General features: G+C 41.5%; 1 protein-coding gene across 5 annotated transcripts in view; it reads right to left on the bottom strand.

Annotated features, from left to right (window-relative positions):
* CAMK2D (calcium/calmodulin dependent protein kinase II delta) overlaps nt 1-15,914 on the bottom strand; it is a 223,468-nt gene that overhangs the window by 122,242 nt on the left and 85,312 nt on the right. For all 5 annotated transcript variants that reach the window (XM_066573877.1, XM_066573872.1, XM_066573874.1 and 2 more), the window contains exon 3: nt 11,561-11,620. In XM_066573877.1, the coding sequence (XP_066429974.1) occupies nt 11,561-11,620 (60 nt within the window). The remainder of the gene's footprint in view (nt 1-11,560; nt 11,621-15,914) is intronic.

Genomic DNA, 15,914 nt, shown 5'->3' on the forward strand with positions numbered 1-15,914 from the left:
ACATTTTAGCATCCTGTTAAGGCCCCCTGCACATGGGCGGAAATTCCACGGCGGGATTTCCCACAGAATTTCCACCTGTGGAAGCTGCCAATAGGGTTGCGTTAAAAATCACGCGCAGAAAACAAATCGCGGCATGCTCTATTTCTGTGCGGGGCCCCACACAGAAATCTCACACCCCGCCCGCCGGCTCCCGTCTGCCCATGTCCGGTTGCCCGGCAGCCGGCACATCAAACAGTCAGAGCCGCGGAAGCAGGTGAGTGACGCGCTAGTCTCTGCAGTGGCTCGGGTAAGGTCCCGCTGTGAGAATTCTCGCAGCCGTATCCAACCCGGCGGTCTGCAGGCGGCCTTAATGTCCTTTTTTACTTTATTAAGAAATACAGATGTCAAGCACGCTGGTGCACCGCGAGTCGGCTACTGCAACATCGTGTTGCCAAAGATTTGCACCCTACAACAGAAAAACTAAACAAGCGCAAAAGAAATAATCTGCCAGAATCTTGTTGTTCAGCAGCACAGAAATATGAGACATTTGTCTGTCTCGCTGAATAAACGGCTTCTGACGTAAACTTTGCAAATGGACACTTTAAAGGGACTATAAATCACCAAAAATCTATTTATTAATTAAAACCAGACATAGAAATATATTGCATTTTGTTAATCTGTTTTTTTCTCTAGCTGTCGATGCCAGACTATGGGAGCTGCCATGTTGCCGGAGCTAGATTTAACTCCTTAAGAACCAGGGAGTTTTGGTCTTTTTTAGGGATTTTTCATCTACCAAAATTTGTGTTGCATTTCTTCCCCTGTGATATAGAGGGCTATTGGGCTATTTTTTGTATCTATTTTTTTTAACTTATTTTTGTAACTATTTTTTTTTTATTAACATCTATTTTCCCCCATGTCGTCATAAGAGATCTCTGAGATTTATTCACATTGTGTTTTTTCTTTTCTTTAATCTCACACTTTCCCACTGTAGCTGGGGCATCCATAGGAGTCCTAGTTACAGGGGAAATCATCCCCCTGCAGTGACAGTCACTAAGGGTCCTTTTACATATAACGAGTGCCAATCAAACAATACCTGACACTCGTCCTTGTAATGCTCACTCTGCACAGGAGCGAGCATTGCTGGATTGCTGACAGCTCGGCCAGCAGGGAGGCAGGGCAGCTGGAGGAGAGTTCTCTCCCCGCTCTCCCTCACCCCTCTCCATTCACTGTAAACAGCGGACATTCAGTACTGAACGGTTGCCCTTTACACTGAATGCTGTGTCGTTCGGTTTTCAAGCATGCTTAAACTGAACAACTGGATAATTCTCGTCGACTCACTCAGTTTCAGCATGCTTCAACACTGAAGATTAATGTTCAAAACCCCGCGGGAGAATGATAATAGTCTCGTGTAAAAGGGTCTTAACAGAGTTGATCTGTTAGGACCCTGCAGTTATGCTTTGGCAGGGAGCACTGGGTGGTCACGTAACCGCCCAGTTGAATAGCACAAGTAAAACTTCCACATTCACCATTCACTACATAGCATTCATTAAGTGCTATATAGCCTGTAAAGGAGAAGGCAGAAGCAGTTGCAGTTAAAAAAACGCTTCTCCTCCGGGTCCTCAACTATGACTAACAGCTGAGGACCCAGCCTGTTCCTGCTAGACTGGTCCTATTTTGCTTGGTTCTTAAGTCATTAAAAGCATTAAGAGTAATGCTTTTCAGCAGCCTCATGGTCCATTCACATAATGGACGAGGGGACCCACTGACTTGTGTGGGAGACTGTTCTAGACATGCTCTGTGATCTGTGCACAGGTCATTTTGCAAGGCGGGGGAGTAGATAGTCACAGCCAATCATCTATTGTGAATGGTGGATCCGGTGTCATCTACATAAAGCCTTTTACCTTTCATGGTAATCCTGTCTGATGTTAGTGAGAGGATTCCTACAAAGTTTTCTCTACAGATCATGAAGTATCAGCCTATTAGGCTCTGCGGTCAATGCGGGATTTTAGATTTTTTTTTGTTTAAGAGAGAAACATAAGATTACCAAAATTTCACTTTAAAGTGACCCTCTGGTTTGCGGACATGTTTCTGTTCTGAAACAAAAGGGAGGCAGGGGGTATATATTACATGCAGCTGCAATGTAAAGCGCTGCGTAATATGTATGCGCTATATAAATAAAGGTGATTATTATTAGCACCTCCCCTCCTCCCTCTGACGTACCCATTTCAGGCCCCTTTTTCATTTACCCAAGATGGCCAGAGCAGATTTCTCTCTAATACACACACTGCACTGTAATTGGTCAGTGCTGATCAGGTGAGCAATGCTGGCCATTCAGTGAGCAGGAATAGTGCATTGGTAGTCTAAAGGCCCATTTACACGGAGCGATGATCACTCAAAAAAACAAACAAACCCAAACGACAGTTTGAGTGACAATTTAGAGCGATCATCTTTGCATAACTCTAAGTAGCTAATTAGCTACCTAAGAGTTATGCAGGCAGAGCAGGATACCGCCGCAATAGCTCAGAGAACAATGCAGCTGTTTTGAATATGCAAACAGCTGCATTGGCGCTTTCAGCTGCTGTCCTGCTGAGAACTGCCAGCGGGATTACAGCTGAAAGAATATCAGCATCGCCCGCTGAGTTATCAGCGCGCGGGCCGATAAGGCTCATCGCTCATTTCTTAACACTACCAATGCACTATGTGGATTAGCTAGTGTAAAGATTGCGTCGGCCGTCTTGGAAGCACACAACAGGATGTAAAAGCAGTGGATTGGGGGAATAGCAGAGAACAACTGTAGGTAATACACCCCCTTCCTCTTCTGGTTCTTGTACAAAACTTTATGCAGAATTTGGAGTGTCGCTTTAAAGCCTTGTGGGAATGTTTAGGGAGGTCTCTTGGGTAGAAGCGTCCCACTCTGCTGTGAAGAAGGTAGGATTACACTTGGTAATCCTACTTTTTAAATGCTGTAAATTCTTGCAATGTTTAGACAAAAACACGAGGTCTACTACACGAGGCTGTTCTATTGAAAAATGTGGCCACATGTAACAATTATCTGGAAACGGTATTTACACACTCTATTTCCAGCACAACATTTTTGTGGTCTGTCAATATTTTGTAGTTTAGGAATCTGCATCCAGTGATGTCATGGAGATTATATGTGTTTGTGCTTTCCTGGCTGCACAAGAGTTTCATCCTGGAAAAGTTGAGAAACAAGCATTCCAGATGGCATTCCCAGATATGGTTTTACTAAATCAATTTAAACAGTTTAATCTTGTAATGCAATCTGTTGTAGCGCTGAAAATGTGCTTATTGAATCCGTGCGGAGCCACAACTTAGTGGAGTTGTAGAAGCGCTGGCCTCCGAAACAGTTCAGATGCTTTACAAATCCTATTTATTAACCCCACTCACAGTGCATAAGGGCACCGAATACTTAACTGTAATATACACCCACTTACCACAATCACTATGGAGAACGTGGTGACCGGCACTGAGACATAATGGCCCTGCTGTGTCACCACTGCCCAGAGAAGTCAATAGGGTTATAGGGCTGAAACAATTATCTAATTGGCTGCTATGAACAACGCTTATCTTCCCGACAGACGTTTCACACTTTAATTCGGATGCTCATGTATTAAATACTACTGATAAATATAATTGTGCTAATAAAACGTTATATACCAGGTTTATACGCCCTCTTGTTAAAAGCTATGTGCACCTTAGTAAACATTTTTAAAACTGTCCTATGGCACCTGAAATTACATTGAAAAACACAAACCACATTAAAATTACACTTTTCAAAGCTTTTGCAAAAATGGTGTTATAACAGCCCAAGCTCTTACGGTGGTCCACACAGGACTCACTGCCAGCGGAATGTTGGCAGCGGACATCCTGCTGCACATCAGCCGCAGGATGCCTGCCTCCAAACACATTCCATTTGGTGCGGCTTTAGAAGCGGGTTTCATCGCAAATTCCTGCGTGGAATTCCCTCCCTCATTAAGAAGGGGTGAGTTCCGCAGCAGAGACTGTGACATAATTGACATTCCGTGGTTTTCAATTCCGCACCGCAAGGACGTTTACGCACGGGTTTGTGTGGGTTACTTCCACAGTATGCAGACGAAATTTCAAAATCTCATCCACTCTGCTGCTACTGTAAATGTAGCGAAATTTCTGTGCAGAGGGTCTGTACGGCAATTCCACAGCAATCCCACTTCCTGTGAACCCAGCCTTAAGCCCCATTTAGATGGGACGAAGGTCGGGCAAATGATGCCTGACGCTTATCCCCGCACATACACGCTCCCATGCTCCTGCACGGGAGCTTGTATCGCTGGCTCACAGCGGTGCGGCAGGAGCAGATTTCAGTTCTCGCTTCCCCCCGGCCCCTCTCCATTCAGTTAACATAGTGGCCGTTCAACACTGAACAGCTGCTATTTACACTGCACTGTCATAGTTAAACTCATCGTTTATGCTGCATACTTCCTGCCACTTACTTGGCTACAAAATTAGTTTTGCATCATTTCTCTTCCACAAAACATGGAGCTGTTTTCCTCATACCTTTTCCTTAATAAGATATAGTATGTAATTTTTTCTTTCAAGTTTTATCAAGAGTGAGTTGAACAGGAAACAAACAAAAAAAATCTATATATTTTCAAGTATTAGTTATTTTTTCAATAGATGCAAACTCGCTCTAAAATAAAGTGTTAGGCTGGGTTCACACAGGGTGGATTTGCCGCGGAAATTCCGCGCGGAATTTCGCCACGGCAAGTCGGCCTGCGGCCGCTAATCTCGGGATTAGCCAGCCATGTGGACAAGATTTCCCAGAAATCTCGTCCACACGGGACAGCCAATCCGCTGCGGTAAGTCAGGCTGGAACCGCGGCTGCGGCTTCAGAAGATGCAGCATGTCTATTTATCTTTTCTTTCCGACGCAGCCGCGCTCTTCTCTATGGGAGCGCCGGCCGCAGCGGAAGAGCGAGCTTCAAAGCCGCCGCGGGTTTTTCCGCGGCGGTTCTCCCGGCGGAAATCTCACGGTTTTTGCTGTGGCCAAACCGCGGGATTTCCGGCGGGAATACGCCCAGTGTGAACCCAGCCTTAGAATAAGTTCCCTATTTATACAGTTATAGGCATAGTCTTGGGTGATCAAAGCAGTTATGACATCAATATGGGTAAGCACACAGTTCTTTAATTAAACTTTGTATTTTTTTTTTCCCCTAAACTACTTTTACATAATACAAGAGATCTAGGTGACATGAAAGGTAATATATACATATATCATTCATAAATAGAACTCCTTTATGAGGAAATTCACAAGGGCAGGGACATCAGCGCTCTTGAAGTGACATCACTGTCACCAGTAGAGCTGATCGGGGTCTGCTAGGGCTTAGTGGTTCGGCCATCCTGGGGACGCTCCGACTGAGTCAATGCCATTCCTATAGTAACAAAATGCAAACAAACTGTGTAGTCCGATTCTGCAGTCATAATCCCCTCCATCTGCCCCCTACATTCAGTAAGCTAGCAAGAAGTAGATGACAAGAGAATATGCTGGATCAGACTATATACAGCTTGCAACTATGTATATATAACACAAGGTCCATCTAGTCCACCCTTTCCTCTTTATTTTAGGATATATACAGATTTATTCCAAACCTGATTAAAGTATAACTAAACTTAAAAAAAAAAAAACACGAGACAAAAACCTAAAACACCCAGTGACATGTAGTGGGGATCTGGGTGCAGAGACGTCCACCAATCGCTAAAACGAATGGGTAGAATCCCTCACCTGAGCGCTGTGCCTGATTGTATGCCATCAGCGAGCAGCATAAGGACTCCATAGACTTTGTGTCGAACATGGGCACTGCTCTAAACAGCGAAGGAAATAGCCGAATGGGCACTGCTCTGAACAGCGAAGGAAGTAGCCGAATGGGCACAGCCCTCTGCTGAGCACTCCAGTTTGCTCATTTTAGGACCTGGACCTCCATTGATCAATATGACAAGTAAGAAGTTTTTTTTCAAAGTTTAATCACACACATCTGCTGGAAGTTTGTTCCAAGTATCTACTACTCTTCCAGTAAAATATTTTCTGACATTGTTTTTTATCTTCTCCCCAACTAATTTCAGATTACACCCCTTGTTCTTGTGTTCAGTTCCTAGTTCAAATATTTCCCTCCTGAACCTTGTTTAAACCTTTAACACATTTAAAAGGTCTCCATCATGTCTTATCTCATCTCATCTTTCCTCAAGGCTATACAAATAAAGTGGATCTGCCAGCCTTATCAGCTCTAAGGGATCTACTTAATAATGTATGTGGTGTGTATCGTGAAATCTGGTGACAGATCCTCTTTAGTCTCTCCTAGTAAGCCCTTCTACTGTTAGTAGAAAATACTCTTTAGGCCCATTCTAAAACAGGCAGATGTTGGGGCCCTTTTTACACCAAGAGAGAAATTATTCGCACGAGCAAACGATGACAGAATTCACTCACACAGTCAGTTTCTACGGTTTAAATTGTGTTCACTTGACCGGTCAGTTTACATTCATCGGCTGAACAATGGCCATTTACAACTAGTTGCAATTAATGATTTTTAGGACGGCATAAAATTAACTCCGAACAAGAAGCAAACGACTTATCGTTTGCCATTCAATCGATGGCTGAATCGTTACACTGAACGATTTTTTTTAACACTGGGGAACAAACCCCCCCCACACTCTTTTTCATGGTGCCTGGAATTTTAGACCTTATTCTGCGTATTTTTGTGCCACCGATTCTGAAAATACCAACTATTTAGTTCTAGGAGTTCTAGTTTTTTTTCAGATATTTCTGGGGTCATTATTCATTTTTGTTACATTTACTTTATTTTCCCGCCAGCATTTGCTTACTATTAGTACATATGATACATATCGCCACCACTGCACATCAAACTTGGGTTGATACATTGAGAAGAAATGGAAGGTGTTTCAGCAACAAATGTAGAACATTTCCTGCGATGAGCATGGAGAAGCTAAAAGCAGGAAAATTCGATGGACCACGAATCAGAGAACTCATGAAAGACCAGCGTCTCCAAGATTTAGTGGAAAACTTTGAGGCGCGTGCGTGGTCGGTGTTTTGTACGGTTGTAAAGCATGTTCGTGGGATCTATAAGGCAGCAAACTCCGGTGAACTTGTGGAGAATACGCTCACTTCTGTTGCTGAACACTTGGGTGTAACATGAGCATCACATTGCAGGTGCACAGTCACTTTGGATGGCCTTTCAGATTATCTTGGTGATGTTAGTGATGAACAGGGTGAACAATGTCACCAGGAAAAAAGGACCTTGGAAGAACAAGAATGCGGACAATGGGACAAGCATATGATGGCGGACTACTGGTGAAACATCCAGCGCGAATGTCCAGGAATATCTCATGGCAGGAATCACTAAAAATGTAGTTTCATCAACATCTCAATCAAGAAACTTTTTTGTTTTGTTCATGTTCTAGGCTTCTTAGAATTTATCTTTGTACCTTCAGTTTTTGATTGGCAGTTATTACATGTATACATTTATATGTCATACCTTGATAAGCAGACCTGATGGTGAAAAGCTAATGTAATTTTCAGAATCTATGAACCCAAAATATCCCGAAAACCATTTTAACAACCCAGTCACCAAAAATTCTGTTCCCCAGTGTTATTGTTCCATGAAAAAGGGCTTTTAACCCTTTAAGGACAGGCTGTTTTGTACCGTAAGGACCAGACACTTTTTAGGATTTTACCCATGTGGTAGTTTTACTGCCCTATTTTTTTTTCTTTCAGCTACCAAAATTATTTTTGATGTTTTTTTTTCCATGACATATAGGGCTATTTTTTAAATATCGTTTTCACAGACTTTTTTTTCATTTTCCCGTTTTATTGGGGGTAAAAAGCTAATAAAAAAAAAAAGATTCTTTTTACATCTATAGTTTTTTTTAAAATTAGTATATTTACACTAAAACGTTTTGATATATAGTAGGTATGGTTTCGGATTACAGGGCGCATACGGCGACAGCTTTGGTTCCCATTGGCTTTGGGTTATTTTCTTTTCTATGTATATATTTCTATTTGACACTTTTCCACTGTAGCTGCGGCATCCATAGGAACCTCAATTACAGGGAAAACATCCCCTGTAGTGACAATTGTCACTGGCAGAGCTTATCAGGGTCTGCTAGGACCCTGTAGCTATGCTGTGACAGTGGATCCTGGCAGCGGGCTCGCGTAGTGGAAGAACGATTTTCACTTTTACTCTTTAGTACATAACGCTCATTGAGGGCTGTGTACTAGAGAAAGAAGCCAGAAATGGTTATAAAGCCATTCCTGCCTTCTCCTCTGGGCTATCAGCTGTGACGACAGGTGACAACCAGACATGCTACTGATTTATTGCAGACGCAGAGGCTTTAAACCCCCACCGTATTTTTACTATCAGCTGGGTTTAAAGCATAGGACCAAGCACTGTAAATTTACTGTGCTTAGTCCTAAAAGGGTTAAAATATATTTAGTGAACAATAAACCTGTTCTCAACTTGAATGAGAGAAGTACACCTGAATGATGGGCTTAAAGAAATACCCTGAAATTTTAAAAAAGTTTCCTCATTTAATTAATTTTTTTAACATTCAATGAAGTATAAATAGTTCCATTATTCACCAAGGACAGCGTCAAAACAAGCCCAGTGCAAGCAGCCAGCAAGGGACTGATGGATGAAAAAGCTCCTGGGGAGAGAAGCATAGTTTGCCCACAACAGTGTAAAAAGTATAAGTGGCCCAAATTGAGGACATGCCACCAGCGCTTCTAGTCTCCACATTTCTCAGAGGAGGATTGCCCTCAGTCCACAGTGCTGAATGGAAAAAACATACGATACTGTATTTATATATTTTTTTATCCCTTAACGGTGTGGTTTGGCAGCAGGCACTGGGGAAAAAGCAGCAGAAGCGACAGCCTCCTTGTTGTGGTTTCCAATTAATGCGGGGGTACCTATCCGTCAATCTGATTGATTTGAATATAATGAGAGCCAGTGTTAAGTTGTTACCATAGGTCCCAGCATAATATTGTTACCTGCATGGGTTTGGTAAATAAGATAAGTTACTTTATGACTTCCAGATGGTTTATTGCACAGTTTCCAAGGAATGGCTAGATATTGCTCTCATGTGGTCTCGCATTGTTTGGCGAGTCTTGCTGAAAGCATTTAATGATATCATACGTAAATACTGCATGCACTCAAAGTTAATAATTTATGAGAGCCTTAGAAGTATGACACTTTCCCGAAGCCCTCATTTGACCTTCTGCAGATCAAAAGAAAACCAGAGTTTTCTATAATTAGATCAGAGAAAGGTACGGCCTTACCGTAAAATTACAAAAATACATATAAAATCAATTGATGAAAAGAAGCAGCCGACAGCCGTCCCAACGATCAGCGCTACTGCATGCTTCGGCTATGTTCACATGGGACGGATACGCTGTGGAATGTACGCTGGAAATTCTGCAACGGACACAATCTGCAGCGTTTTGAATGACTTTTAGTGATTTTCCGCCTAGTAATTGTTCTTGCGGAGTGGATTTTAATGTTGCAGAAAAACAGCATGTAAGCAACTTTTTCTGCACATTTATACATCAGAATAGAGGTAATATAAAAGCCAAACTCTCAAGTGTTTCTGCAAGGGTTGGTTGCGTTGAGGGTTTTAGTGCGGACCTGCATGGAAATCAAAATTGCCCCAAACCGGCAACAAACCGCAACTTTATGTCTTGCAGATTTTAGGACGGTTCATCAACTGCCCTGCAAAAACTGTGCAGCAGGCATTCCACAGCGTATCCTTCCCATGTGAACATAGCCTTAAAGGGGTTTTAGGAGTCTTTTATATCGACGGCCTTGGGATTGATAAGTGCGCTCAGACTCATCTATGCCAAGGCCATCGATTAGTTAAATGAAGTGCCAGGCATATTTCCATATATTTTATAGTAGCTGTGCCAGGTCCTGCAGCTCTGTCCTGTTCAAGTGAATTAAAACGGAGCAACAAAATTTTCCGAGCTTTGGCTATTAAATAATGAATCAATCAGCTGTGGGGGTGCCAGGAATCTGACACCCACCCTTCTGTTATTCTATATTCTAAGGAAAGGTCTCCAAAATCAAAGTCTCCTTTAACTAGGGATGGACCCTGTACAAACTGGCATGAAGCACACTATTTAATAAAATGCCCCTGTATGACGAAGCATAAAAAGTTTCCTTCATTGGTATAAAAAAAAACCCAGCCCACACTAATCTAGAATAGATAAAGTAGAATATATTGTTGTAGTAACTGCAATAGGTTGTATGTCAAATCTTTCAAACTTTACAGGAGAGACAAAAAAACATTCCCATTTTGCTCCCATCATCTTGGCTGCTTTTCTGGATGTATAATGATTGAGTTTCTCATTGTGTGCGATAAGAAAAAAAATAGAGCTCACCCTTTATAGCGGGACCCCACAGCCAGGCGATTATAGTAGACAGAGCCCAAACCAGAAAAAAACATCGGCTACAGCGGATAACAATGCAAAAAAGGGATAGGTAGGCTTCTATGTCTAAAATCTTCTTTATTCTTAGGGAACAGACATGACAAACAAGTTGTCAAGGAGCTGGACGCGTTTCGGCTAGTCCTGCACCCTTTCTCAACAGCTGAGTTCTCACTGGTCTGTTGACATATGACATATTGCAGTTGGCGTAGTTCACTAGATTGGCCACCAAGGTGCAATAAACGAAAGTTTGATTTTTTTTTTTTTTTACATGCAACCTATTGCAGTTATCACAATGATATGTATATATATTTATTTTGGGAGTGTTGGTTTCAGTGTAGAAATACACCCTAGAAAAGTACATTGCTAACAATTCCAGTTTGGGGGTTTTATAGATTTTCAGTTCTTTCTGCTAATATCATTGTAAAGGTTTACTGCATGTTCTGTGATATTCTGCTCCATGACTGTAAAACATAATACAAACTGGCTCAGTAAAACTCCAACTACAAGAATACAAGATACTATTTTTGCTGTAAGCTTTGCCAAAGTTGCTGCCAAGAAAATGATGATTTCTTTCAACACGTGAAGCACACAATCTAAAACGGAGGACTTGTAAAGACATCAGGGTGGACGGCTGTTGTAACCGATGCTGTCGGCTAATGGAAATTGGCACTATTGTTGTAGCTATATACTATAAAGTTTATAGCCAAAATCTCATCTACCTCTAGCCAAACCTGCTCCTTGTCGGATAGCCAGATATATTCCGGTCTGGTTATGGAAGAAATGTAAACGACAGGGGGATCCAAGGCTGAACAGGTTTACATAAAACGAACGGGACAAACAGTCCAACAATACATTGACTTGCAATCTCCGCACAAGGTTTTGTCCATCACTGGGGTAATGTAATATATTGTACTGAGCAACAATCAGAAATGTACAGTATTCTTGTGTGGAAAGGTTATATATCTTCATTATGAAGATGTCAATTCATAATGAATCATCAAAATCACATTCACAAATACACTTTACCCCTTCTTAGGTTACATAACATTTATTTGTCAATAGGATTCTCAATGCAACCGCTTGTCCATTGACTTACCGATATTGGGATGCTTCAGCAAGCGGCAGATCCTTGCTTCACGTTCCAATTTCTGGTGATCTGTTAAGGAAAAAAATTTAAAGGATGTTAAATATTCTAGATTTAAGTTAAACTTCCCATAAGTTTCAGATAATGAAAAATAAGTACATGACTTCATGTGGGAATATTCTTATGAGGGCTCAGATATGTATACGATCCATCCCCTAACCAACAAGGAACTAGGAGGTTCACATCAAAAGACATAACTAAGCCGTCCTCCAGTAAAAAAGTTTCTTTTAATGGGTGTTTTTCTACTTGTATGTATTTTCAGTGTTGGCAGATTTTTACCCTTTATTTTGCACATGAACATTCATATCATTTCCGGACCAACACAAAGTAATCAATAGATCTTCATGTTTTTTATGTATTTTGGTGCTGGTTTTTGCCACTTTTCTAAAGTAGTGAGAATAGTGGGTGGGCATGGGCCCGATACATTTACTTTATGTTATGCCAGGAACAGATTTGCATTCTGCTGCACAGACATGCAAAGAAGAATACACTTCTTAAAGAGCTGCACGCCTTATAATAAATTTGGTACACCTTTCCCCTGCTCACTGGTTTAATACATCTGCACATGTAAGTATAACAAGCATTGTGAGAGATGCTGCATTTCAATACCGCATGTAAGTTATTTAGGACATTCAGAATCTATGACAAATATGGCCATCATGAAGGACAGGCACTGCCCCCACCGGGACTCTTATACTTCTACAAGCCAAGCCCACTTGATGAGCATAAGTCTTTGAATGACCTGATCAGAGCCCATACCTTGTATGGCTAGACAGTACATTTCCAAGATCCTATATTCCCTGTACAACATATTTCTAAAAAGTGTTAATGGCTTTCATGTCCATTAACATTAATCATCTTCATTTGCATGTAAAAGGACCACCTTTTTCCTTTAAGAGTTGCTTGCTGAGCTGGGCCTGTGTTTAAACACACGCCCAGCTGAGTAAACATCTGCCTGCAGATTCCATTGTTTTCCTCCTGGCAGAGTACACAGTTATGTATGCAAAGCACAACACAAAGAGTACACTGTGTATCCTGCAGTCTTTTGAAAGATAAGTGTAATACATTCAAATGAAACGTATTGGCTCAGTCTTTCAGCGGCTGAACAATGGATTTTATGCAAAGCTAAAATCCATCATTCAAAGTGAAAAGTGCACGATACCTGCATTTACGTGTAACGATTATCGCTCATTTTCGTCCTTTTGGCTGAAATTGGAACAATAATTGTTGCGTGTAAAAGGGCCTTTAGTGCCGAAATGTATTATGTACTTGATACCATCACAACTGTCTAATAAACTTGTATTGTTTAGGACAATCGCTGTATGCCATAAAAATGCAGCAAAATAGTTTTTTGCTTAAGTGAAAATTAGTATAAATTAAATGCTAACTTTTTATGTACCAAAAACTTGCACAATTTGTACCACAAAAAAAATTCCCCTACAACCAAGTTGAAAAAAAAAGTTATAAATCAATAGACTGCAAAGAAAAAAAGGAAAATTGTTCTGGCACTCAAAGTCAAATTTGACCCGGTAATCAGTGGGTTGGGTAGATTACTCATCACAGTTCTATGTAAGCATAACAGATGCCACTATACATGCTGCCTGCTCCACCAGTATGCAACTGATCCTCCAGATAGGGCATTGATACATGATTGGCAGAGGACTGCCACCCAGCATCCCTGCCAATCAGCTGTTGACTAGAGCTGTGTTGCACGCAAACGACTAATGGGAAGGGGTGCTAAGTGTCGGATGATTTTTTTGTTAATAACCAATCCTGAGAAAGGTCATCAATGAAAAAATCCTGGAAAACCCATAGATTTAAAAAAAAAAAATCCAGTAAGATATTCCATATGGTAGAACAAAAAAGGATCTAATAGTGTGTATGAAGAGCACAGGGGCCGGATGATTGTATTACATAAGAGCTTCTGCAGTTAATCTACATTACTTCCGCAAGGTTTATTAAGGTCAGTATGCAAAATGCTCTGGTTTTATGTGAAAGGAAGGATTTGGTTAAAGACGTCAGGTTAGCATTTGAAGAGCCAATAATCCCCGTTTGTGAATGAAATGTTATGAATGAATTGTTCTAATCGCCATCTGCCGTGTGACGTGATAAAAATAAAACTATGACAGATTGCACAGATCAAACTCTTCCACACAACTGCACTGAACTTCTGACCAAAGGACATTATGAGTCACCTCAGAATCCCTCCATCCTCTGATGCAGGCCCATCTGTCCGCTTATTTCTTCCTTGATGAGGCCCTCATACAGACAGACCCTGCCGTTACTAGACTTTCACATGCACCATTCCCTGCAGTCAGCATTATATAAAAGGTGCCTAATACAATGACATCATTACTAGGGGATGCATCGCCTACTGTTCATTCCTAATTAAAATTAGATACTTCCACACATTTTTTCCCCTGATCTGTTTACATTTTCTAATTGCAGTTCTTTGATTCTACGAACAGAAAAATGATAGTAAGGCCTCCTGCACAGTGCAGACCTGGATTCCGCACGCAGAACCCGGCTCTGGCAGCACCGGCGTCCGCGCATACCTGCTCTGTCGGCTTCTTTTCTATACTGCGGATGGACCTGGGGGCTCGCCGTAGCAACATGTTTAGTAGAGACTTTTTTTTCCCTCTCACGCGCCATCGCTAGGCAGTGACGTGGAATCGGCAACCTGTCAGCAATGTTCATTGTGGACAGCTTCCATTGACTTTAAAAGGAAGCCGGCCACACAAAATACACACAAAAATGGAGCATGCTGCGATTTTCCCTCCGCTTGTGGAAACCGCAATTGGTTTCCGCCAAGTGTGGAGGAAAAAATCAATTTCCCATAGCATGCTGTGGGGGTTATTTGCTGTAGATCCACGGTGCGGATGCCAGTCCTGGATTCCACAGCAAATATCCGCCCAAGGCCTTAGGCCGCCTGCACACGTATGGGTCAGATTCTGGATGCAGGATGCGGCCATGTGCCCGACCGGTGACCCCCCCCCCCGAGTACCTGTCCGCAGTCTTTTAATCTGTGCTACGGATGTGCCGACGCAGTACAGATAATGCTGCGCCGTCACTGGGTGATGATGCGGATCCCGTGAATGATGATTGCAGAAAGGGCGTGAGCTGAAGTCAAGGGAAGCAGTCGGCACGGAATTCACCTGAAAATAGAGCATGCAGAGATTTGTCCTCTGTGAGCGGATAATCGCAATTGATTTCCACTCGTGGGCAGAAAAAAAAAAAAAAAAAAAAATCGCTTTCCTATTGCATGCTATGGCAGGTATTTGCTGCGGAATGCGGAGGCAGACATCCGCTCCTGATTCCAGGATGAAAATTTGGCCATGTGCAGGCGATCTTAAGCTGAGGGAGGCCGCAGCCTTTCCGTTAGATTCTGTATACTTTTCACTGCTATAATTGTGGCACAAATGTAAAAATAACATTTTCCCCACTGCGCAGGAAGGAGCAGGAGGTGAGATGTGGCCATCTCCTATTGTGAATGGTGTGATTCTACATCATCTGCTTGCAGTTTTATAATCTGTTATCTTGCACTGGAATCCTGTGAGAAGGACTACTGAAAAGGGATGTCTACAAATGTCAACCAATTATGTGGTTCAGTCATTAGTGTGAAGACTGCAAGATTTTAGGAGTTCGTTTAATGTAAATCATGTCATGAAAAACATCCAAAAATTGTTAAATATGTTTAACAAAATCATCATTCAAACAATATGTTCTTTTTTAATAGCATGTTCTATTTAACCCCTTAGTGACGGAGCTTTTTTGCTTTTTTCCATTTTTGTTTTTTCCTACTCCCTTTTAAAAAAATCGTAGCTCCTTTATTTATCCATCGACATCGCTGTATGTGGGCTTCTTTTTTGCAGGATGAGTTGTATTTTTCAATGGCACTATTTATTGCACCATATAATTTACTGAAAAACTTTTTAAAAATTCTTAGCGGAGAGAAATGGAAAAAAAACGACATTCCATCATTTTCAGTGCGTCCTGTTTATACAGCACACAAATTGCAACAAAAACGACCTGATATTTTTATTCTATGGGTCAGTACGATTGCTACGATACCAAACTTGTATAGTATTTTTTTTGCTGTAGTACTTTTATTTTTTTAAGATATTTAATTTTTTTCAATTATTTTCTGCGGTCATTTTGTGCGCGCAATACCTTTTTTATTTTTTCGTCGACGTAGTTGAGCAAGGGCTCATTTTTTGCGGGATGTCCTGAAGTTTCCGATAGTATCAATTTGGAATACATAAGACTTTTTGATCGCTTTTTATTGCGTTTTTTCTGGGAGACAGGG

This window comes from Eleutherodactylus coqui, chromosome 7 (assembly GCF_035609145.1).
Source record: "Eleutherodactylus coqui strain aEleCoq1 chromosome 7, aEleCoq1.hap1, whole genome shotgun sequence".
Taxonomy (NCBI): Eukaryota; Metazoa; Chordata; class Amphibia; order Anura; family Eleutherodactylidae; genus Eleutherodactylus; species Eleutherodactylus coqui.